Here is a 24782-nt window from a genome sequence, read left to right as displayed (position 1 = left end):
AGCTCTATGAATTTATTAAGTCATATTGACATAACTTACACCAACTCTGTGCAACATAGTTTAGTTAAAGCTGATATTCGGTGTTTTATTATAGACTGTGGACATAGGGATTATAATGAAATGCTGTTTAGGATGGTATTGTTGATTGTAGTATATCTATATTAAAGGCGAATTGTATTTGAGAAACGTTGGCAGCATATTCTGCATATAAAAATAATTAAAAATGTTCGTATAAATGTATGTCCCAAAATACTTCCTTTCGGAAGTACAGGGTGTAGAATTTTCATTATTATTTCGATATTTTCTAAATAACTAGTGTGTGACTAGATACTTGTTTGATTGAAATGATAAATCTGGGAAACTTATTATTTTTTAAATTAATTATATTTTTTTTAAAGCATAGAACAGTTTCTTTTGAGCCTCTAGCACAAAACATTTCCAAATTTCATTCGGGACACCCTGTATATTTCTGTCAAAGCTATGCAAGAGTGCTCTCTAATATCTCGAATAAACTATTGTATATGTCGTTTGATTTCTGAATTCTTGCAAAATATTCATCAATTGTTATTTGCTGTTGATCGAACTTCGTCGTCGACGGATCGCTCTAATTCTATCCACAAGTTTTCAATCGGATTAAGGTTTTGACACTGAGCTGGAAAAATCCATAACTTGATTTTTCCTCCCCAAAATCGACTCTATAAAATCTTTTGTTTTATAACTTTGAGCCGGCTTCTTTTAAAGAATGCATACATTGCATAAAAAATTACCGTAGAACACCACAACTTTCAGCATTTCTACAAGTGCTGAAATTTTGATAATTTTATGAATTCATTTACTGTTTTTCTAAGGCCATTGAAAATGTGTAGAAAATAGCCAAAAATTGGATATTTTTTCGACTTTTTTCCATATCTATATATAGTATGTATCTTGAAAATTGGCGATTTTCGTCATGTCACCGATTTTGTTAAAAATACTGTTATTTGCTAATTGCTAATTAAAACGCGTATAATAAGAAAATATAGTGTTACGATAATAGTAATGGATGTACGAGATGTTTTATCCATCTTCAAAAATAGCTCAAAAACAAGCACCCAAAAAATTAATTTTCTCACAAAACCAAGATATCTAAGCTTTGAAAAGTGTACATATTCTGAATCTACATAAAATTTCCTACAACTTCTGAAGTTTTTATAATTTTATGGTTACGGCTTCTTATTTTCTAAGGCATTTGAAAATGTAAAAATTAACCAAAAATTGATAATTTTTTCGACTTTTTTCCATACATATAGTCATGAAAATTGGCGATTTTCGTCATGTCACCGATTTAAAAAATACTGTTACTTAACTAATTAAAAGACGTAGAATAATATAGGAAATATAGATGTAAAATATTTGATCCTACTGTATATTGGGCTTATTGATTTTCCTGTATGTTCTTAATGGGGCACCGGCAAGCAGGTATAATGATTGTAAGAAACTAAATATCTACAGAAACTGGAAGGGAATTTAACTTACATAATATCCTAGTTTATCTGTAGCTTGTCAAATTATTTTGAAATAAATTAATGTACTTAATCCACTATTAGAGGGAGGTTAAAGCAACTTGTAAAACTTTATCTATATATTATGTCAAGTATTTAAGAAGCTAAGCTAAGCGGTTTAGAACATCCTTTGATTAACAGTGGAAATTTATTGATTTGGTTTGGTTTGGTTTGAAACAAACCCAATACTATTTATATTAAATTATATATAAATATAAAAACATCTGTTTTTTAAAAAAATATTTTTGTTTTACATGTTGCGAAGTATAAAAGGTATATGTAACAATCGGGTTTTGAAGAATTCTCTGCGATTTCAATAAAGCGACAAATTGATATTGAATTTCCGTGAAAAATGCTAATGTCAGGTTTATGCGGTGTATACTATACATCTTGCTTATAATATTTTGAATAAAAATATTATCAAAGATTTTAAAATATTTCCGAAATAAATCAATTTTATTGAACTGTTTAAAAATATTGTAATAAATTGAATTAATCAATTTCAATAAGGAAATTCCTATTTTATTAATTGAACAAATACAACTATTCAAGAATACTTCCTTAGTGTGTTTTTTTATATCTAGAACGAATCCGCCCAAAATCTATTAACATTATTTAACAATTATTTAAAGAAAAAACATATTTAAGTTTAAAAAAACGTAAAATTAATTTAAAATATTTTTTCTGTGATACTTCTAAAAATTGAATAAAAATATGAAGGAAAGTTTTTACCAAAAAATATTAATATCTAAAACCTCGATATATTGCAAAAAGACTTATAACAAAAATCTGCCTACCAAGTGGGATTTTTTTGATCTAGGATAAATAATAGAAAAGTAAAAAGTAAATTGTCCCATGAATAAAAACGACAAATCATAGTTTTTGGTTAAGAGGTAATATTTTCAATATGGTGCCGGGATTTCACCCCATTTTTTATCGAAATCCGATTCTATATGTAAAGGAAACATTTATGAGCTTTACCTTCAGTGAGGATGGGCTGCAATAGAGTGCAAAAAAGAAAAAACGCTTGCGTTGCTGTCATATCTTGAAGCCTAAGGAAATAGTGTCTATTTAAAGGTTCCATTTTCCATTACAATAACTTCCGTTGACTCTTGCTCGCATTCTATAACCTAGAAAAGAATGGAATGGTTTTATAACGTTTTACAGTTCAACAAAATTAAACTTATACTAATCTAAATATATATAAAATCTCAATCACAATAATGTTATTGTTAATAATTTGTTTTTCATATTCTCATACTGTGAGTTAGTTAATTAGGTACTGTTAATTAGGTACTATTTTTAAAACTGATTTGTGGAAATATTGTGTAAAAAGAGAACCATTTTATTCAAATGTAGTATCGATTTTGAAAGACTGAAGTAGAGAATTATTAGAACGAAGGATGTTTGGATGGATAATTTTAAGAATTTCTTGAGGCATGCAAAAGTAAACGTTGAAGTGTATCAAAGCAAGGGGAGTTGCTCAGTTATCCGAAGACTGAGTAACATGTTTTTAATATAATTTTAATGATAACTATGCGAAATATTTATACGCCTTTCGTATTGTTTGTGATTTAAATTTCCAAAATTTTGCATTGAAAATATTCCGTCTATGTGAAAGGATAACAAAATATTTTCCGTGAAAATATTTCTTGGCAAATTTTGTTTTAGAATTTTGTATTATTATGTCTTCATTTATAAGTTGTCTATATCATTTATATTATGTCTTATCATTACGAATTTTGAAAACAACCATTATAATCATTGTCAATTCTGAAAACAATATGGTTGAAACAAGATACGACAATAGACTTCACTCATAAGAGGAATATTATATCATCATCATCATAATTTTCAGCATAATTCAACCATTTCCAATTAATTATGGTGTAGACTCCCTCACATATTTAGAGAATCGCTTTGTAGTTGGGCCCACTGGTTGTCTATTGTTCGCTATGCGGGTCCAAGTTAAACCCTGCTATTTTCTTAATATCATGGTTCCATCTCAGCTTTGGTCTTCCTCTAGTTCTCTTAATTCCTCGTGAGTACCATGCTGTCATTTTTGCGGTCCATCTGTTGTCCATCCTTTTTGCCAGGTGTCCTGTCCATTGCCATTTGAGAGATTTGATTCTGCGGATGACAGCTATTAACTCGGTTTTTTGTCGTATCCACTCTATTCTTTACGGTCTTTCATGGTAATTCTCAGTATATTTCGTTCCATTGGGCGTTGTGCGGCCTGCAGTTTCCTTATAATGTCCGTTATAAGTGTTCATATCATTACTCTTGCTTTGGCCTCTTTGTACCTATATATTGGCGAGAGTTTCATCTTATCAGTCATTTTAATATTGTATATGAGTAATAATTATATGTTAGGGTATAATATTGTGGATAATTATCATACTAATAATAAACTATTATGAAAATTTTTAACGTTTCAGCAGAAATAATTTCGCATATCAGCTATCCATGCTTCCGAACTTATCTACCATATCGAAACTCAATAAACTATTTTGGGGTTAATCAAAACTTTGCTGCCGTAACCACGTAAATAACTCCGGAAACTGGGAATTTTTCAGAACATTTCACGAGAGATATATATAATAAAGCACAGAGTCAAAGTTTTGAGCAAAAAAAAGTTTTCTGTCCCACCTTAGAATGTGCGGCCCCGAGCATAAAATACTGTCCACTAGTTACAGTCCCGAGGAAGCTTTTACTAACGATAACTTTCTGGTAAAGGCACTTGCAAATAAAATAATGATCAATAAAGGAAATAGCGCCGATTTTCGAATTGAAACTTGCTTTCAGCAGCATATTGCTACTAAAATAAGACCGTTACAATCTAAGTATAAATTCTTCTGAGCGAATAAAATTTCATTTCAAAATAAAACAGGAACTGTAAATTTTCCAATAAGAAGCCAAGAAATCTACAGCGAAAATTATGCAGCGAATATATGGTATATTCATATGGCGTTCTTCCAGAATTTTTGGAAGTATATATTTCTGTTTGAAAAGATTAAAAACACAATTAAAAACTAATCCAGATTTATTTTTTATTGCTATTAACATATACCGTGTGTTGTCATAGAAAATCCCATGTAATTCGCATGAAAAAATCTTTAAAATGTTTCAAATAACTAATAAAATAGGGAAAACTTATTAATTATTTTTAAAATTTACATTCAAACAATTTTAAAATTTAAATTAGGTAGGTGATGCAACAGACTGTATAAGAGGTAGATACAATTTGCAACATATAATTTGAATTTTTATAGTTATAAATTAAATGATTACCCATGTATCAAGTTTCTAAAGGTTATAATTAACATTGAAAATTTACACGCAGGCCCTAAATAATTTCTGTCCTTTTGTAAAATTTTTCGGCTTCGAATTTTGAAATTGTCTCTATCGACATTAAATATGACAAATTAGCGAGATTTGTTTTTGGAGCGTCGACCACAAGCGCTATCGAATCGCCAGAGATGAAAAAGCAAATCAAAACGAGATTTCGCCAGATATACGTCATATTTATCAGAAACACTATCGTGTGTTTCAGCGGCCTTGTTAAAAATGGTGTGCTTAATTTTGTCATGCCACAGCTGCATGAGTAGGCAAATTTCATTTGCCACGAAGTGCAAAGCTATAAAATAACCGTAATTCCTGATACGCTGTTCAAATTTACTAGTGCAGCAATTCTAAACGCGTTTTGTTTTATATAAGCCCAACACATTCGTATTCATACTGCGTGAATTACTAAGCATGTATACGAGAAAATTTGTTATACGCTTGTTGGGGCGTATAAGCCAAATCTATATTATTATGCGCTTTTCTCTAAATACACCTTTCTGATAGAAACCTCACTTTACCACCTGTGGTGTCTTCATTTAACTTTCTCCAATAGATTACAAAACTTATTTTACCTTATACCTAAATTAATTTATGCTTATACCTATTATAATTTATAATCAATCCAAAATTAATATTCAAATTTAGTAGTAGATAAAATAGCAAAATAAAAACACCAGTTCATTACAGTACACTAAAACACTTTACTTTTATCACCAGACTTTTTATAACCATTTTAGCATTTCTTGTGTTAAGTGACGGGGTTTTTAACAGGATACTATCGCCTCAATGAACACCTCAGTAGGATGAAGATAAGGAAAAACGGCAAATGCGCGTTCTGTGGGGAAATGGGGAAACACCTCATCACTGAGTGGACCGAGGCGACGACTATTCATGCCACAAATTTTGGTACCTACATCTGATATCGGAGATGGAGAACAAACCTCTATAAATGCATCTCAGATACTGGCTTTAGCAAAGTCCTGAGACTGTATGATGAGTTATAACTCAAGATCTCTCTGACACAATAGATCTATAAGGTCGCGGTGATTAACTTCCCCCCTCTCATACAATCTACAATCTACAACTATGTTAGCATCATCAGCAGATGAATAACAGAACTAAACAGAAACTAAACAGAGTTTTTTTTTAATTTTAATCATCTGTTGATGATACTAACATAGTAAAACGCGGGTCTAGTGTTTTTCTGTGTTGTGGTGAATTAGTGTCTTTATTTTGCTGTTATAACACCAAAGGTTCCAACCCCAAACTATAATATTAGTAGTAGGTATTATATATATTTTCCTGCAGTTTAATTTTTTGCCTTTAGATACTATCAGACTAAAACTTATATTTTGTCCTTTATTTCTTAGTTTAATTTACAGTTCTTCTCTATGTAATCCTTTGTTGTATTTATATTCTCAACGTTATATGCAACTTTTTGGTCCTCTACCCAGTATTTTTTTAATTGTTAAATATTTATCTAAATATCACGCATTAATTTTTATCCGAGAATCGTGACAAGCGATATAACTATTTTATATAAAATATTGTCCAAAACAAATCATAGCGGTTTGAAGCAGGCGAGTGATTTTCCGCTGTAGCCACGGTTGCATATATTTTATGTTCGTGACCTCAGTATCTATCACTTTTAAATTTGGATGCGTCCTGTTTATAATTTAAAATTTTTCGATCGATGTATTTATAATAATTCTTAGCCATCTGCGGGCAAAAAATAACCAAAATATCGCTAACAAAAAGTGCATAATTATAGTAGACGTGTAATTCCAGATTCTGTATATTCTATTCTAGTATACCTTGCAAATACCAACTGAAATGTGAGGAAAAGTTGAAAGTGTGCACCAACTAGAAATAAGAATGCTTGGAAAGATACGGGCAATTGATTCCTTTGCGAGCCAAAGGCCTACGGGATGCATTTGTGCCAAATTGCGTATTATTGAGACTCGTTTGTCCATTGTTGGTATTTCGATTTTGTGGTTAAGTTGGTTAGAAATATATCAGGCTTGCTCTCTTTTCCCCCTTTCCACACATACACGTTACATATTAAATTTTTTAAAACTCATTTTCATTGTTTGAAATTTACATATTATTTTAAAATAGAATCAATCATTATTATCTTTTACATATTATTTTAAAACAGAATCAATCATTATTATCTTTAAACTATCAACTCCCATCAAAATAAATATATCTTTATTTTTTACTGATAAATTCTTAGTTCTATTCCTCGAATTAAGGTATACCAAATAATCCAAAGGTGAAATATCCGTGACTAAGAAAAGTTAGCTGGAGAACCGCATTTTTATGCAATTTAAGCAGATATTCCCAATAAAGATGACACTCGAGGAGTTTGAAACCGACATAGTCACGAATTGAATTTTGACTCCATTCTAGTAAACCGACTACCTTTGAAAGCTTATTTATAAAAGAGCCTCGATATTTTAATAAAGGCGTTCCGCATAATGAAAAATATCACCCGGTTTTTTTATTAGGTATATGTTTTGTGATTATATTGCAATTTCTCACTACTAAAGTTATAATAAAATGCTTAAACCGTACCCATATACACTAAATTTATTTATTTGTATTATAAGAAATATTCTTAATGAATAAAAGTTAAATTTATATTTTTCAGAAACGGTTAGCAGCAATGTAAATTGCCTCTGTGTTCTTCTCCGTTTTCTTTTTAACATGCGTACACTCATGGGGGTTTTATTGTCAAGAAAATAGAAAATGTGTCAGGCAAATGGTATATATTGAATTCTTTTCGAATGTAAAGTGAAATGGTCCCTGTCTGTTAATCCAATAAATTTCTTCGACTTTCCGTGGTAAAAAGTCGGAGGTTGCCGTTTTTTACTTTAAAGGATTCGACTTGAGACGAAATATCAATTTATCAAATCAACTGAATTAGTTAGAATTTCTTTTTAATTAACTTTATTATTTAAGAAGCCAGTCTCTATTTACAAAGATGGTACTCAAACATAAATATTAGTAAAGTATAAAAAGTATAATTCGAAAATAATATCACCATTGCGATTAGACTTCTTTCTATGTCTTGTAAGATCACTGCTGCTTCAATCTTTATAAAGTTATTTAAAGCTTATCTCATCTTACTAGTTTAATTAAACTAAAGACAAGAATATTCCGCACAAAACTCCCTGTAATAAAATTAATGTGATTAAAAAGAAAACTAATTAAAGCAGATAAAGCGAGTTTAATTTCTTTACAAATCCTGCCGTAGACCGAGTGTGTTCGTTCACAATAAAGTTCTGTTAAGGGACAACATAAAAAGGACGATAATAAAAACAAGCAAACCTCAAAGATTCTATTAAGACAAATTCACAGGTAAAGAGTTCTTTCGGCGACCTCAGCCACTAAGTAAGTAAATTAAGGACTTTAAACTATAATTAATTAAAATGACTTTAAATAGAGTTTATCTCAATAAATATCTTTAAGCTAATATTCCACACCAAGCTAAGCAATGCCATTTTATTTATATATTATTACTATTTGTATGGTTATTAATATAATTAAGTTTGCCTAAAAAACAGTTATGGTACACACGTGTTTCCATTCCTATTTTTTCAATCTCTCATTGAGACTACATTCTTAAAATCATCCATTTTCAAAAGTTACTCCTCTACTTTTCTAAATATCGTTTCAATTTATGTACTAGCTAATGTTGATGTTATTTAACGATGATTGATATTATTTTACAGGACTGATAAGCAAAGGCAGTCAAAGCCATAGTGTCTCTACTAACGGTTGAATGTAAGACTGATTGGATTGACTGACGAAGTCATGTGCAGATTTTCTCAATCCATAGAAGAAACGACTGGATAAATGTTATGTCGCTCAGCCTAGCAAATATGCGGTTCAATGTACCAAGCAATGATATGCGATTGACAAGGAGCTATATGGAGGGTTCAGTCTCCAAATTGTCAGATTTTCTGAAAAGCATTAAAAAGGGTCTACAGTAGATCTAAAAAGGTCGCAGTGGAAGAAGCCGATAGTATCATCGTAGAATCTTATCTAATATAATATATCTATCAAGCCTAATTTAACAGCTATATATCAGTCTCTTTACCTCTAAGTATATTTGAAAAAAATTGATATTTCCTTTATTAAACATATCTTTACAAAGTTATAATATCTAGTTTTCAAAGTCCACGTTACATCTTGAATTTTGTAGTGTGCAAAACTAAGTACTTTCTACGAAAATGGTTTTTAAATAAATTGCAATTCCAGTGTATAGTATTATCAAAAGACTGCTCTGTAGATAATGAAATTAACTGATTCAAGGTAATAATGTCATTTATCTATTAAAGGATATTAAGAGATAACACGTGTAATTAAATCGATATTGATAGTTTATCGATGGAAGCTGATTTGGATCTAATCGTTGCTCACTACTTTAATTAAATAGAAGACAAAACAAGAAAATAAAATCTCGTGAACCCAACTCCTTGTAATAAAATTAATGTGATTAAAAAAGAAAATTAATTAAAGCAGATAAAGAGAGTTTAATTTCTTTACAAATCCAGCCGTACACACTCATTCTTTCACAATAAAGTCCTGCTAAAGGACAAAATAAAAAGGGTAACAATAAGGAAGAGCAAACCTCGGAGATTTTTTAAGACGAATCTACTTGCGGCTTGTGTTCTAACTCGGTTTTATCGCTAAACGATGCTTTTTTATATCAATTCCTTGCGGTTGATTCGGTTTCCAAGCCGAAGCCGCCACCTTTCATGTGAATAAAACTATCACGAATTGTTTCATTTAATTAATTTAATTTGTTTTATTTTATTTGAGACTGGCGGGCATCTGGCTTAATTATGGCCTACATTTCAATAACTGCCAGAGGTTTAATAATCCGCATTTTGTTTGTCTAGTAATCTAAGTTTTATTGGCTCACGTTGGTTTACAAGCATTTAAAATGGGTCAGTGTTATATTTCGGAGTTCAAACAAGATTGAATTTTTAACAGAACTAAAGTTAAATTTGAGATAGTATTTAATTAAAGTAGAAATTAATTATATGACCTATATTGTCGTATGTGTCTATGAATGTTGAATTTAAATTCGTACTACTGAGCAAAGGACGGAAGATGTAAAAACATGAACATTTTTATTCTATTTGGGAAATCAAGAATTAACAGGGTATTTTTACTAACCGCATTTTTACAGATCATTTCAATCGATACATATTGATATTACTTTATATGCTATTATTTCTTGTTTATTTTGAGTATACCCGTTTACAATTTGATGACTGTAAAAAACACATTTTATATATAATTTTGAAACAAAACATAGGAATTAATACAGTGTGTACCATGGCTCATCCAATTATGAAAAAAAAATGTTATTCGTAAATAAATATTTGTCAACTGTTGTCTGTTAATTGTTTTTTTTTATTTTCCTATTGTTATATATTTGTTACTAATAGTTTTTTTTCTTCTAGATTTATATAGATATAGATACATACCCACAAGAAGAAAATAGATTAATTCTTAAATTTGTACGAATTATATTATCATAATATGTTTCTTTGAACGTGGTAGAGAATGATGAGTTTTGAAACTAAAAGAATTTCGGACTTCCATTCTCTTTATATATTTTAACATAACGTTTAAGTCAGATGAATCACTTTCATCGTTATTAAGTGTGAACTAATCTTACACTACTGAGCAAAGCATTTACCCGTTAAAGTGTTGTTCATAACGTAATTTACAATGCATGACGTTGTCCACTGAGAATACCCGCAATGGTACGTTTTATATACGTTGATTGCCATATTGTGGGAATTACCATATTTGTATGGCTAAGGATATTATTATAGCTATTATGTTTTTCTAGAGAGGTTTCTTGTAGATAACCCGAGCTTCCGACCATTTTATGTGATTGGGCCACAGATGGTCTGCAATACCTGATTTTTTGTTTCGTCTCTTTTTGTATATTTTTTATGTTCGTCAAGTCCTACATGTAGAGGACGTTTTGTCAATCCAATATACGGCTAACCACACTCACAAGGTACCTGGTAAATATACTCTTTCTCTTCTTTTGTTGATTCCGGTTTTGTTTTTGTTAAAACACTTCTTATTTTTAGAGTAGTCCCAGATTTAAAAACAGTTTAAAAAGGTATTTTCTTTAACTTGCCTAAACAATCAATAGGGAAGGCATTGATAGTAGTTTACATTACAGTATTTAATATTCATTAAAGTAGAAGAGCGAGTAAGTAAAAAATTATGTGTTTAGTTGGCATTTGGCTGAAATTTCATGTGATTAAAGATGGTATTTGTTGAATGATGGCTATTTATCTGTGTCGGGCTGAAGGTTTAGAACTGGTTGCTTCTCGCCGCGGCCTTCCCTCGCCTGTCCGTTGTTATTTCGACGTCATTCATTCAATTCAATTGAATAAAAATATTTAGTCTGACAATGGCCGCCGACTTTAACTGGTCCACTTTATAATTTGCGGATTTTTTTTTTTCAAAAAAGGAGAAATATTAAGGATAGTCCTTGACAAATTATATGGTTCCAGTTACAGCGTAAATAATTGAAAAAGTTTGCAAATGGCATCACGTGGCTCAAAAAAATTAATCTTTTACGTCAGGAACAATGCATATCAGCATAGTTTGTAATTGCCGCTCTTTCCAACAATTCATTTGATATATCAATATAGATTAGCTCTTATTTTATCGTTAAAAAATCCAGTCGGTTAAAACTGATAGTTTAGCTTGTTCAATTTAAAAATGTAATTTTTAACGAACACTTTTATTTTATTTGGGAAACCAAAAATTAACGGGATATTTTTGCTAACCGCATTTTTACAGGTCATTTCGATCAATACATATTGACATTGCTTTATATGCTATTATTTCTTTATTATTTTGAGTGTACCCATTTACAAATTGATGACTGTAGAAAACACATTTGATTTTGAAACAAAACATAGAAATTTATAAAATCTGTATCATACATCATCCAATTATGAAAAAACACATATTTATTAGTAAATAAATGTTTGTCTACTCTTATCTTTAAACTATTTTTTATTATCTTATTATTATGTATTTGTGACTTTTTATCAGATTTATGTAGATATAGATAAATTCCAACAAGAACAAAATATATTATTTCTTAAATTACGTAAATTTTAACTTATCGTTATGCTCCTATAAAACATATCTTTACAAAGAATATTTGAAACTAAGATATAAAACTTATAAAGAAGTTTCCATTACACAGATGCCCAGTTGTCTTAAACTAGACTTTATTCACAATTTATTTGATATATAGAGATTCTTACATCTTTATTGCTTCGGAACATCTGTGGGTAATCAATATTTTTTTTTAAATGGTCCCTTTTTAATTTTAGTTTGATTAAAAAGGCAACTTCTAACAATTCGGCGAATTGTTCTGTAGGAAAATTACAGTCAGTAATTGTCGCTAGTGAGTTTCCATTCACCTATCTTCTGAAAAGAGACTTTCTTTTTGCCTTTAATGAGAGTCGTATTGTTCACAAACTATATCCCTAAGAAGCGATAATGAGGTATATTTTAGTTTATTAAACTAGCGAGCTAGAAGAATGTTTATAGTAACAAAGCGCCTTTGTAATATTGAAAAATAATTTGAATAATGTTCCATCCTTGGTCGTTTATTATTTACATCTTTATTTTGATCAATAATTTTATCGGGTTTGGAGAGACTCCCTATTGTATCTGTCTATAACCATTATAAGTTATGGCCATGCGATATTATCAACTTATTGTGTTCTTTCATGGCTGGCAATGGAGTAAAGGTTTATTTATACGGTCATATCAATACACAATGCTCAAAGGTTGTGCGAATTTAATAGACACTCTCCAAAGGAATAATTCCGGACTCAAAATGAAACCGTGCTCAACGGCATTCGAAAATTGTTTCACGTTGTTTGATTTTCCATGCCCGTGTAGTAGTAAAATTCGATTTGTGGATGAAATATTCCCAGTTAGAATAATAAGGGAGTTGAAAGCAACTTCCACAAACAAAACATTTTACGGAAAACAGGAATCAATCAATATCTTGCTTGATTTCTGTTGCATTTTTTTTTATTTTTGCCCTAGTTGATTCAGCTTACTGTTTGGCTTTCTATACCTCCTCATTAGACATCTCTGGCAATAATAATATATTAGATGTATATATTTTCTATTTTAGACTTATATTTCTTGTAATTTTTACTTGTCAGTATGTCAACAGTTAAGTAGACGAGTTAAGTTTTTCTATTTTAGTTAGATTTTTATATTCAAATAGTAAAACAGGACAAAAAAGACATCCCACTTTTTAAATATCAAGTGTTTTTGATTGTTTAGCCAAAATTGTACAAATAAAGACCACTAAGAGGTTTTTGAGCATGGATTCTAGTCCTAGTGGCATTTTAAGATAAAATAGATAAAATTGACGGACGAAGCCATGTGCAGATTTTGTCAATCTTGTGATTATTTGCACTGAGCCACGGATGGCAAGCCTTTTTCAAACGTGGGTCAAGTTTTGTTCATATTTTTTACTACTAGCTCGTCGGTCAGGTCTGAAAATTTTTAACTGGGTATTTTTAAAACTACACCTCTTTAAAATTCAGTTGGCTTAACAGGTAAAAATTGGCGTAGTTTGCCGATATTTTTTCAAAAAACAAAATGTGAGTAAACTTATAAACTTTATTTGATATTTTGTAAAAATTTACTAGTTGGTCAGTTCAAAATCTTGCGTGGGTCAGTGTCTCCTCATAAATCTCATCTATCACAAAATATATTATGATTATCTAGGTGTTTACTTAAAATACATTTCATTATCAAACCTGTAAGTTAGAAAAGCTAATACAATTTCTAAGCTTCTAAATAAAACCTAATAAAATATAATAGTTATTAAGTCAATACAAATTTAGATTTGAGTTCATATTTATATTGATTATAAATTTGTTTAATTAGATATACATCAATATTTTTGTTGTACATCGCTAGCACTTTGAGTATATATGTTTTAAATCGCGTAGGAGTAGCATAATTTGTACTTTAATGGACAAATCTCTAAGGCAATTACCTTTGGGTCGAGTAATAATTATAAATCTTCTTAGTAGAATAGTTATAGGCGTATATCAATAATAATTATACCGTTTTAAGGAGATTAAATAATTAAAGGAAATGTGCAAATCACTATCTCGAACTATTGCTCCTCAAGATATCAAAAGCCGTGGACAGAGCCGATTAGGCCGTTTTGTGGCTCCATTAGCCTTATACTATGATTAATGGTTAACAAAGACCGCTTAAGGACCCTCCCTTACAATGAAGTGTCTATCAGGTTGGCACCCCTTGCCTTAACTAGTTAATTTTGCATCTATATTTTGACCTATATCGATATAGAATAGAATTGCAACCAGTACCGGCATTATATTATTTCAATTTCTTTCTTATAAGTTTTCAAATTAATTGCGGTAAGTAGTCCAACGAGCACCTGTAACATTGTAGTTGCAAATACTGTCACAAAAATTGGCTAATCTTTGCCAATTTTAGTTAAGTTAAGAATATCTGTTCAATTTTTATTTAAGAAAATGAAAGAATAAAAATTATTATTTAATTATTTATTTTGTTCCATTTCATTAAATATTTTTATTGTTAAAGATCAGATTGTTTTGGATGTGTCAGAGATTAAGTTATGTATTCAAAATGCTTTAAAACTTTCTCAAAATAGTTTACTTTTTATTAATGCCTTATTATTTTTGACGAGGGGATGACATATATTCCTCGAGGCGTAAATAATTATTTTTTCGGTAGGAAAATTTGAGTGGAAATATATTTCTACAGGGTTGTGCAGTGATCTTAGATATTTGAAAATATATAAAAATAGCTAAAAATGGCCATTTTTCGACTTTTTTCCAGTAAGGAGAACTGACGATTTTCGTCATGTCACTAATTATGTAAAAACTGCTGTTATTTACTAATTAAAAGGCGTAGACTAAGAAAATTTAGGCCAACCATAATCAAAAATAACTAAAAGAAAGAGTCCAAAAAAATCTTCTCATAAAGGTAAGGTATGTATCTAGCCTTCAAACGTGTATATATTCTCGATCTACATAATTTTTTCTACAAATGCTGGTATTTTTATAATTTTATAATTATGTTTATTAGTTTTCTAAGACTGAAAATGTGTAAAAATAGCCAAAAGATGAGAATTTCGACTTTTTTCCATACATAGAGTTGTTGCTTTTAAACTTTATAACATAGTTAATTTTTTTATTAATGCCATATTACTTTTGACGAGGGGATGACATGTACGCTTTGAGGCGTATATAATTATTTGTTGGGTAGGAAAATATCAGTGAAAATAAAATTCTACATAGAATTTAACTTAGTGGCATAAAAACGAACATATATAACGTTTAAATATTTGATCTGTGGATTGTTATGCTCAAAATCAATAAATTTGGAAATTTATTTTTGCATATAATAATAAAATATACTTTACATAGTAAATACAGAATTTTTAATATCTAATTGAAAAGTAAAAATATATGCAAATAAATTAAAGTGCTCAACAGTAACATATATATTTGATGCACTCTATTGCTCACATCTTGATGTATTAACGTTTTAATCACTGTATGACACTGCAATCATAGCATACGTCGTTTGGATTCTGAATGCTCTTAAGGCACCGAACATATTGCTACTAAAAGAAAGAAAACCACAGTAATTTTACCTAAGTGTAGTTTTTTTTGTTTAAAGTTTATTATATAAATATTATGATTTATTTAATATTTTATCAAAATACTCTCTGTTGTAGATGTTTTAATTTTTTGGGGTTTTCCCGTATCTTGATAACTTCTACTGTCATTGAAAAAGAAAATGGCAATAAAAGACGAAAATTATGCAGAATGTTTCAAACAGAATGTTTAAGCGTCCTGGCTTCTATATAATAAACACTGATAAGATTATGAGGCAAAAAAGTAACTTAAATACCTCGGTTTACCCGTTTAAAAATTCCTCTATTTGGTTCATGGGCGTCCTAAATAAAAATATGCATTTTAACATCATCTTCATTTAGCGTATTTTCTCGACAAGATTCCAAAGAGAAGCAGTGGAGAATTGTAAAATATTTTTCATATTTAGAAATACATTTAAACGGCTTACGGATTCAAAGCTAGATTCGAACTAAGCGATTTATTATATGAGATTCGGTAAGAGCACTCTTTTGGAAAACAAATAGATAAGATCTTATCGAAATTGTTTGTGAAAATCTGCTGATTTGTTACTGCCAAATTGCCACTGCACTGCACCTTACCAGTACCTATATTCGGGCTGCAGCTTGCAATGACGAAATTGCAATTTTAAGATCTTTCAAGACGCCTTTATTGTTTACTGTCTTCCAGGCGTTACCCTTCATCCCAGTGGCGTACATCAAGAAGGAATGAAATATGCGAATTGTGTGGTTGGTATATTTTTTAAGACCTGTGTTTTTAAAATCTATTTTATAGCCTTTTTATTTAAATTAATAATTAATCCTTACAAAACCTTTTACAAATCAAGAAATCAGTTCTTGTGGGTCACCAGATTCCTGTTCACTACGTTCTTATGGGTCACCATTGAACACCTGAATCGAAAATAAACACGACTTAATTTGCACTCCAAAACAAGTGTAAGAACTTTTTGAGTAACCACAAAAGTGGCCGTGGGATGTAACATGACTCTTAAAATGCATTTCCTTTATTCGCACTTGGACTTCTTCCTTGAAAATTTAGAAACATGTATCATCTCGGCTGAACACGAGGAATGGTTCTATCACAACATCGGTTAGCTAGAGAAGACATTTTCAGGGAAGTAGAATGCAAGGCTGTTGGCGCAGTCCTGCTGGTTTAAATTTAAATATATTGGTATAAATTGTAAGCAAGCACCAAATAAAGGTAGAGATCCATCCAAAGGTCGATGAATTATCAATATTAACAAAAAGTTATCAAAAATATGATAAAAATAAAGAGGGGAGCTTCCCCAAAAACCCTTGGTAATAGAAGAAACGGTATATTTGATTATATGGATTCAGGCCGTTATTTTACTTAAAAATTACCAGGAATGGTGCCGGGATTCGAGAGTCTTCCTTTTTTGCAGACCAGTGTAATTGGTTCAAGTTAATACTGGTGAATTCTACAAAAGTTGGACAGAATAATAAAAAAGAATAGATATCCAAAGAACTACAGTTTGTTTTTGTTTTAATAGCTGAACCGAATAAAGTTTGCAAATAAAGAAATTTGAAATGCTTTCTAAGTTTTTAAATATGTACTAAACATAGAGCGGCCTCATCAAGTTTCCTAATAAATCAGCCGACTTTGAGAAAATTTGCAGTTTTAGAGATAATTGTGCTATACGTACAGTGGATTTAGTTTTTTATAACTTTAATTATTTTCGCTACTAACCTATATGTTCATCTAAAAAACTACTGGAAAATTAATGTTTTTTTTAGTAGAAATATTGTCAGAAGAAATATTTGTAATATACCAGTTTGTCGACAATAAGGTTTTTTCTGTGGACATATAAAACAGGTCCTCGTTTAGTATTCAATTGGAAGGTAAGATCATTTCAAACGACCAGAACAGCAAATAGCTTGGAATTTAACATATTGACAGCTAAAATCCAATATCACTAACATTTTTTTACTTCGTTCCAATTTCCAGCCCAAAAAACATTTAGGATATTCTTTAACCTAGCTTTTGCAATAAAATTGATAAATGCCATCGTATTTTATATACATATCAAATATATCTATTGATTAAATTTTCTCTTTTTTACATTTTTTACAACTTTACTGGCACGTTTTTGTTTCTGATTCGATGGACAGTTTTAGTAAAAATTAGATATATTTCACAAAGGATTAGTCGTTGAATTTGGTTAATTATTATTTTGGATTTTTATTTCATATAAGCTTTTAAAAACGAATTAATATTATTTTTGTATTGTCATATTTTAACAAAAACCCTCTAATGAATTTAAATGTTTACCAAATTTTATATATGTGTTAATTAATTATTTATTCTTATATTCATATATATTTTTATAATAATTTATAAAAACTATTTAATGAATATAAATGCTTACTGAATTTTAAAATTTTCAGGATCAAGAGTATTTTGTAGATATTCTTTACAGTGGAGTAATACCCAGAAGAATATGTTGAAGGAATTAACACAACAACGAGAGGAAATACACCTCCTGAAACGTTAAGCACTTTTCGGTTAGGGAAATTTCTCTTACTAGGCACTGACAAGCTTTTTTCCGTTTGGATTCAAAGCAGTTGTGTTTACTAGAAGTAACTCTTTTATTTTGTAGATTTCTCCTTCCATTGATATTTTGAAGTAATGAAACCGCCATAAATGGTATAGGAATTTAAAAATGTTCTTGTTACAGTTATATTTTAATTTCAGTGTTTTTTGTTAGTTAGATTTACAAATTAATAGCAAGTGAAAATCTGGTACGTGGAATATTAACGCAGAAGCATCATATAAAAAATAAATATTTTTATTTTTTAATCTCCTCTTTCAGTGGCGAAATGACCCGATTTTTTTGCAGTTGATCAATGGTGGCATATTAATTTAATGCACTTTGTCTTTGTAATTAACAAAGGGTAAACGCAAAAATGTAAAAGTGTAAATAAAGCGTGCGAAATCTGAGAGATTATGTGGCGGTAAAAATAAAACGATAAGCCAGAGAGCGTGACAGTGTGAATATGTTGGTTTTGCGGTCAGCTCTAAAGCATATTTCAAAATAAATATAAATGGTCTCGTCGCGCTGAATATTATTAGTTGAAGAGAAAAGGCGAGACGAGGCAGGAAGCAATTGCCAGGATCATTAATTTAAAAGCTACATATTGGGGTGTTTTTGTGGTGTAATGCTGAATGTTGTCTGGAGATGGCACTGAGATAGAACACGACACAACTGGAACGAATGAGAGCGGGCGAGATAGAAATAGCTGACCGACAAGGGCCGACAACAACCCTCTGCTTCTGGTCTGACGTTTGGGTTTATCGTTTATATACTTTTGGATGAAATATAATTAAAAGGATTGACAGATGATTTTATTTTGGTTTCGGATGCCCTTATAGCAAATTATTCGGATAGCTACACTGCTATTCCCCATCAAATTGATATTAATGACATGAATGAATGGCCGTTGTTTTAGTATAAAGTTATTTCGACTGTTCACTTCGTTACCATTTCGTATGCGATGTTCAATTTGATTTAAGAGAAGAGCGTTAGAATATATTTATTATTATAATATTAAATATTTGGAATCAAGTTTAGATAAAACATATGTTAAATAATGATTACATTAATATTAAATTTTAAAACACTGTTTTCACTATCAATAGAAAAACGTATTGCATACTTATTAATTTTTTTATACATTCGTATCTCTAATTAACAAAAACAAAATACAGTGCCATAAAGACAAATATAGCGGAAACAAATTAATAATGAGACAAAATAAAAAGCTATAAAGAATGGATTTATTGTCCGAAGTTTGAAAATCTTTATTTGAAAAATTTCTTAAGAGTCAATAGTTGATTATAACTAAAATAAGAGAGTTAACTTAAATAATAAGAAAATAATTTTGTAAATCCTAAGAGCGTTGAATATATGCAGGCAATAACCATTTATATACAGAGTCCGGCAATAGTGCGTCGGGCATCTGTAGCTCCTATAATAATAAATTTAGAAATTTAGTTTAAGTGTGTATTTCAGGAAAATATTTTAACTTCTACAGGGCGGCTCAAAAAAGTGTAAGTGGATCGGGATGATTCTTTTAATGGAACACCCTGCATATTATTGAATTTTTGGCTTCCTTTGTGATCACTTTACATAATCCTATGATATTATTAATTGGGTTTTGATAGCTTCAGAAATATTAATAAATGAATAAAAAAATATTATTTTCAGCCTTTTTTAAAAAAATTATTAAAAATACAAGAATGACTGTATATCTAACAAATTGCAACTGTTTTTCCATTTAGCCATTCTAAAAAATATGTATAACGAACAAAACAAAATGTACTAACTATTTGAGTTTGATTTAATTAGTTATTCTATCTATTTATCGAGGCTGTTTATAAAATATTTAGAATATGTTTCAACCTAAATTTTACAATAAAAATAACGGTCACCACATTTTTAATGCATTTTGTTGTGCAGCGAATATTTCTCTTGATTAAATTTTCTCTTTTTGTCGATGTATTTATACCGTTTTGTTCCATAGGGTGCCCTCCCCCCAACTATTATTTAATAAATATATTTTATAAAATGCTTTTTAAAATATTATTGTGAGGCTCTACTAAACTTTGATTATTTAGATTTCAAACAAAAAAAGCACAAAAGTATAAATTACAAAAAAATAATAGCCTAATAACTGAATATTATTTTTTGTTATTTAATTCAATTCATTTTTAGCTGTATGTATCTTGGCAACACCGCTATGCCGAACGTGTGATAAAAAGCGAATTAAAGGTTTTATATTTACAGCATTTTTTCAATACGGTGATTGGATAACGGGTTTATTTTATAATCTTCATCCATAAACTATATTTATATTAGCCATATATGTGCGTTTTTATTAAAAAAGTTTTATTATTGGATATTTCCTAATATAACCATTTATAATCGTTTCTTTAAAGTAATCCGTAAATCGGAAAAGTCGGTTTCTTTTACTGATTGATTGATATTGTTTTATTACATTTTCCCTTTCTTTTTAGTCATAACATCTGCACAAAATATTAGTTATGCCTCTTGTGTTTTAGAAACCATTATTTATCACTTATTAGTTTAAGAAAAATGACATTACAGTGTAATAATATTATTTATGTATTATAATGTATCCTCTTATAAAATCTTTGGGATTTTTTTACATTTTCATACGAGGTATATTTTTTTATTAAGGTTCCAGATAATTAATTGTATAAGACAAATGTAAATTAGGATAAATATATTTAAGGAAATTGGCTATGGTAAGGCTTAATTTTTTTTCAAGTAAAGAGCTAGAATAAGTTTGTGTTTGTTTTTACAAAAACTAAACATTTTTATTATTTTTTTAAATATCCTGGTTGTATTCTAAAATTTCTGGCCCCATCTAAAACTTAATATTTTCATAACATTTCATTAAAAATCTATTCTTTTCTTCGAATAAACTTACCATTTCTAATTACTTTAGGACATTTTTTTTGGACATTAATTTGTGTTTGTACTAACGGCCAAATCCAATTTTTTCTTACGTCCTGAGAGGCTTAAAGAAACAATTAAATAAGAAACATCAAAGAAAAAGCAATTTAATTTGTGGTAAAACCTACGTTAAAACTATTGAAGTGAAAAACTACTTTCTACATTATCATTTAGAGAAATGTGAGACTGATGGATTAAATTAATTATATCTTTTTTAAACTATAAGAAGTCATCAAGATAATTAGAGCAATATAACATAAAGTCCTAATTTACCTTATCTAAAGGAATAGTGAATTAAATGATCTAATTGTTCTAGTATTTGGTACATATGGCAAATATTTTGTACTTAATTGTTTCCGTCATTGAGATTCAATGCAATTGTTATCCGCTATCCCAGTTATGTCATTAATCAATATCACGGTGAAGTGATTAACTAAAGATCCAGTAAGATTATCTCTGAGATACCTCCAAGTTACATTACTAATAACATAATAAATTCAGCCTGCGATAAATAATTTCGAGTTTCGTGTTTATCATACAAAATTTCTTTTACTGAATTAGGTAGATTTAAAATATATACAATGTAAGAACATTGTTTTACTTATCGGAGCAAGAACAGACCCGGGGCCACGTCAATTTGTTGTGTTTCATAGTCTAGAAGCGTTATTTCACTTCTTTGGAATAAGCCACGTTGTTTTTATTGAGCTAAATTTAATTTGTATGATTTGTGAGTAGAAAGACGATCCAATTGGAGTATAACTAAGGTTTATTATTTGTTTGCAGCTTTGTTCACTTAATAAGACTTTCTTGATGAGAACGATTGTTATATATTGTTTAAAATTATATTCGAGCATTCAGTTTAAATACTGAAGCAAATAAGCTAGCTACTTTGAGGTAGAAATATAATTTTAATAACTTCATGTTTCTTATACTTTATTAGGAAATCAGTATTATGTTCGAAATTGTAAATTTGAGAATTAAACCTCTAATAAAAATATAAAACTACAATATTATAATTATAATATAAATAATATATAGCTTCACAACGTTCTTGCAACGTTGTCAGATGCCTTCCACCCCATTTGACGATTCCATTGCTCCTCACTTTTTGTGAGGGGCATTGTGAGGGGCTTCTTGTTATACCCTCCTTCCAAGTCTTCTTGGGTCCAAACTCTCTCCAGTTTTGAGGTATCCATTGCATAACTTGTTTGAAAGTCTGGTACCTTCCATTCTCTGCATTTCTCCGTACCATACAAGTTGTTTGCATTCGATGCCGGTTGCCAAATATCCCTCTATTCCTATCCTAAATTTTCTAAAGTTCTTCTGTAAGCATCCATTTCTACTGCTTCCAGTTTTCTTCGATTGGCTTCTGTTATTCTCCATACCTCTACACCGTAAAGTAGACTACTCCTTAGAAGAGTTTCATATATATTCATCTTTCAATTTTCCCTACTGCATTACTCAAAAATACCCCATTAAGACAACCAATTGTTCTTCTAGCTTGTGTTCATTTTTTCATCTCTTTGCTATCTTTACCTGTTGTATCAAATATCACTCCTAGATATAGTCATTGCAGGCTTTTATTTTTTCAGAGATAATTCTTCACCAATCGGTACATATCTAGTTTTAAGTGTATTTATTTCCAAACTCCATTATTGGTGTTTGTTTAGGTTGTTTTTGTTTGGGTGTTTTGGTTTGTTAAATCATTGTTTGTTTAATATAAAAAATAAATAAAATAAATCTAAAAAATCATTTGTAATATACCACTGCGTTAGAGTCCAAAGAAAAACCACCCGTCAATGTTTTCCTACTTGCACACAAATTTACCTAAGCAACAAAAAACTCTTAATATTTCAGGGAGTATGTCAATACAAAAGAAAAATGAAAAAGTAATGGTGAAAAAAACTGTTTAAAATGTCTTAATAGACGTATAATAAAATCCATGATATTTGGTGTAACAATCTGATTTACTATTTTCATGTTGCAAAGTAGTTGCACCAAAAATACAATCAACACTTTTTATGTTATTTCACAGAGAATAGAATAATTTATTCAAATAATCCGCTGTTACAGAATAGAAGATTTTCAAATATTATGTTGAGTTAAAAGAGCAATACAAATTCAATCTCCCTACAGTAGTAAAACTAGAGACGTGCAAGTGGTTGAAAAGGAAGTCATTCTTTGCTAAGTATCCTTTTTAGTAGTTCCTAGAAGGGTCCAAACCCGCACCCTTTTGAAAGCCCGAAGCTCGACGCATATAAAGATCCATCGAATCTTTATTGGCCCCTTGCACTACATTAGTCCCTGGTATTCAAAAACAAAGCGGGTAGTTTCTTCCCTCCCCTTCCCTTCGAACTTTTATTGAGCTATTAATAAATTATAGCAACAGGCGAACCACGCGAGAATGCCTATTGTTCATACATTAACTTAAGTAGCATCTTGGCTTGACATAATAATGAGATTCGAGCTGATATGGCAATGGGATTTGGCTAAATAGAGGTGATCAATCACTGGCACGCTGTGTCACTGCATCGACTGCGGGAATGTGGATTTGGGCCGGTTTCGAATCAGCCGCACCACCTGAGCCCTTATACCAACAGAAAAAAATCTTAAATCTTCGCTCATATCTGTTCTTATTCGTACTCCTTATTCCTTGTCGGAAATATGTCGTTTAAATCTCGCTAGTACTTAATTAAATTAAAATAAAAATTACAATTCCTACCGCAGTGTAATCAAGAAATATAGTCTTTAGACACATATAAATAATAATAATTCTTCAAAAATGTATTAAACAACTTAGCATAATATAAACTAAATGTATTAAAGGCAAACATATTTTTTGCCTTTCATAACAAATAAGTCTATGAGACACATTTTACTGTTTTGCAATTTTTCCGTTTAGTTTACGTTACATTTATAATAGTAATAATAAAAATATACAATATTTTACTGAGTATGTGTCATCTTAGGGAATAAATAAAGAAGAGCACAGCCTAAAACGTAGAACCAGCGATTACTGAAAAGTTTAATACGGGATTTATAAATCCCTCCACATTCTGGACAAGGAAACTGACTTTTCAGATTTCTAAGGGATTTCTGGCGTCATGTTTTTCTGCTTTTTTATTCTGTACCGTTCCTTTTGACCATAAAAAATATATTCTAATATTCGATGCTTCCACGTTTCAGATAATTTTACTTTTCAATTTATATTTACATCTATATGATGTAAGTACAAAGTTTAATAATCATGTTGAATAATAGAACAAAATTATTATTTAGTAAATAAACTAGCTAAATTAGTTTAGACAGTGTGTCAATAAGAATAAAGATTTCGTTTGTTTTCCTCGGCAATTATTACTAAATTTAACAATTTAATAATAATCTTGTAACTATTTTTATGGGGGTTTTGTAAAGTTGTAGACATTTAATGTTGGTTTTTATTCAGGAGAAATAGTATGGCACCTCTAACTACTTAATTTATTTCAACGGCATTCGAGAAAGAGACCTTTTTAAATTATATTGTAAGGTAAAAAAATAGTCCAAAACTTGAAGAAAAAAGTTCAAAAGTTTTAAGAAGGTTAAGTTTCTTTGCTCAGCCAAGAATTTAAAAAAATGTAACTTGAAGTTTTCGGGGGCCTGTCTTCAAGAAAA

The 24782-nt window shown here is 29.9% G+C and overlaps 1 protein-coding gene across 1 annotated transcript in view; it reads right to left on the bottom strand.

Moving 5' to 3' along the window:
* LOC115882387 (lachesin-like) overlaps positions 1-24782 on the bottom strand; it is a 99030-nt gene that overhangs the window by 57286 nt on the left and 16962 nt on the right. The window contains exon 2 of the mRNA XM_030900438.1: positions 2523-2671. Within this exon, the coding sequence (XP_030756298.1) occupies positions 2523-2625 (103 nt within the window). The 5' untranslated portion in view covers positions 2626-2671. The remainder of the gene's footprint in view (positions 1-2522; positions 2672-24782) is intronic.

The sequence above is a fragment of the Sitophilus oryzae genome, unplaced genomic scaffold, assembly GCF_002938485.1.
Source record: "Sitophilus oryzae breed Bouriz unplaced genomic scaffold, Soryzae_2.0 scaffold_177_pilon_pilon, whole genome shotgun sequence".
NCBI classification, from domain to species: Eukaryota; Metazoa; Arthropoda; class Insecta; order Coleoptera; family Curculionidae; genus Sitophilus; species Sitophilus oryzae.
The sequence above is the reverse complement of the archived record's forward strand: the minus strand, read 5'-3'. Positions and strand labels throughout refer to the sequence as shown.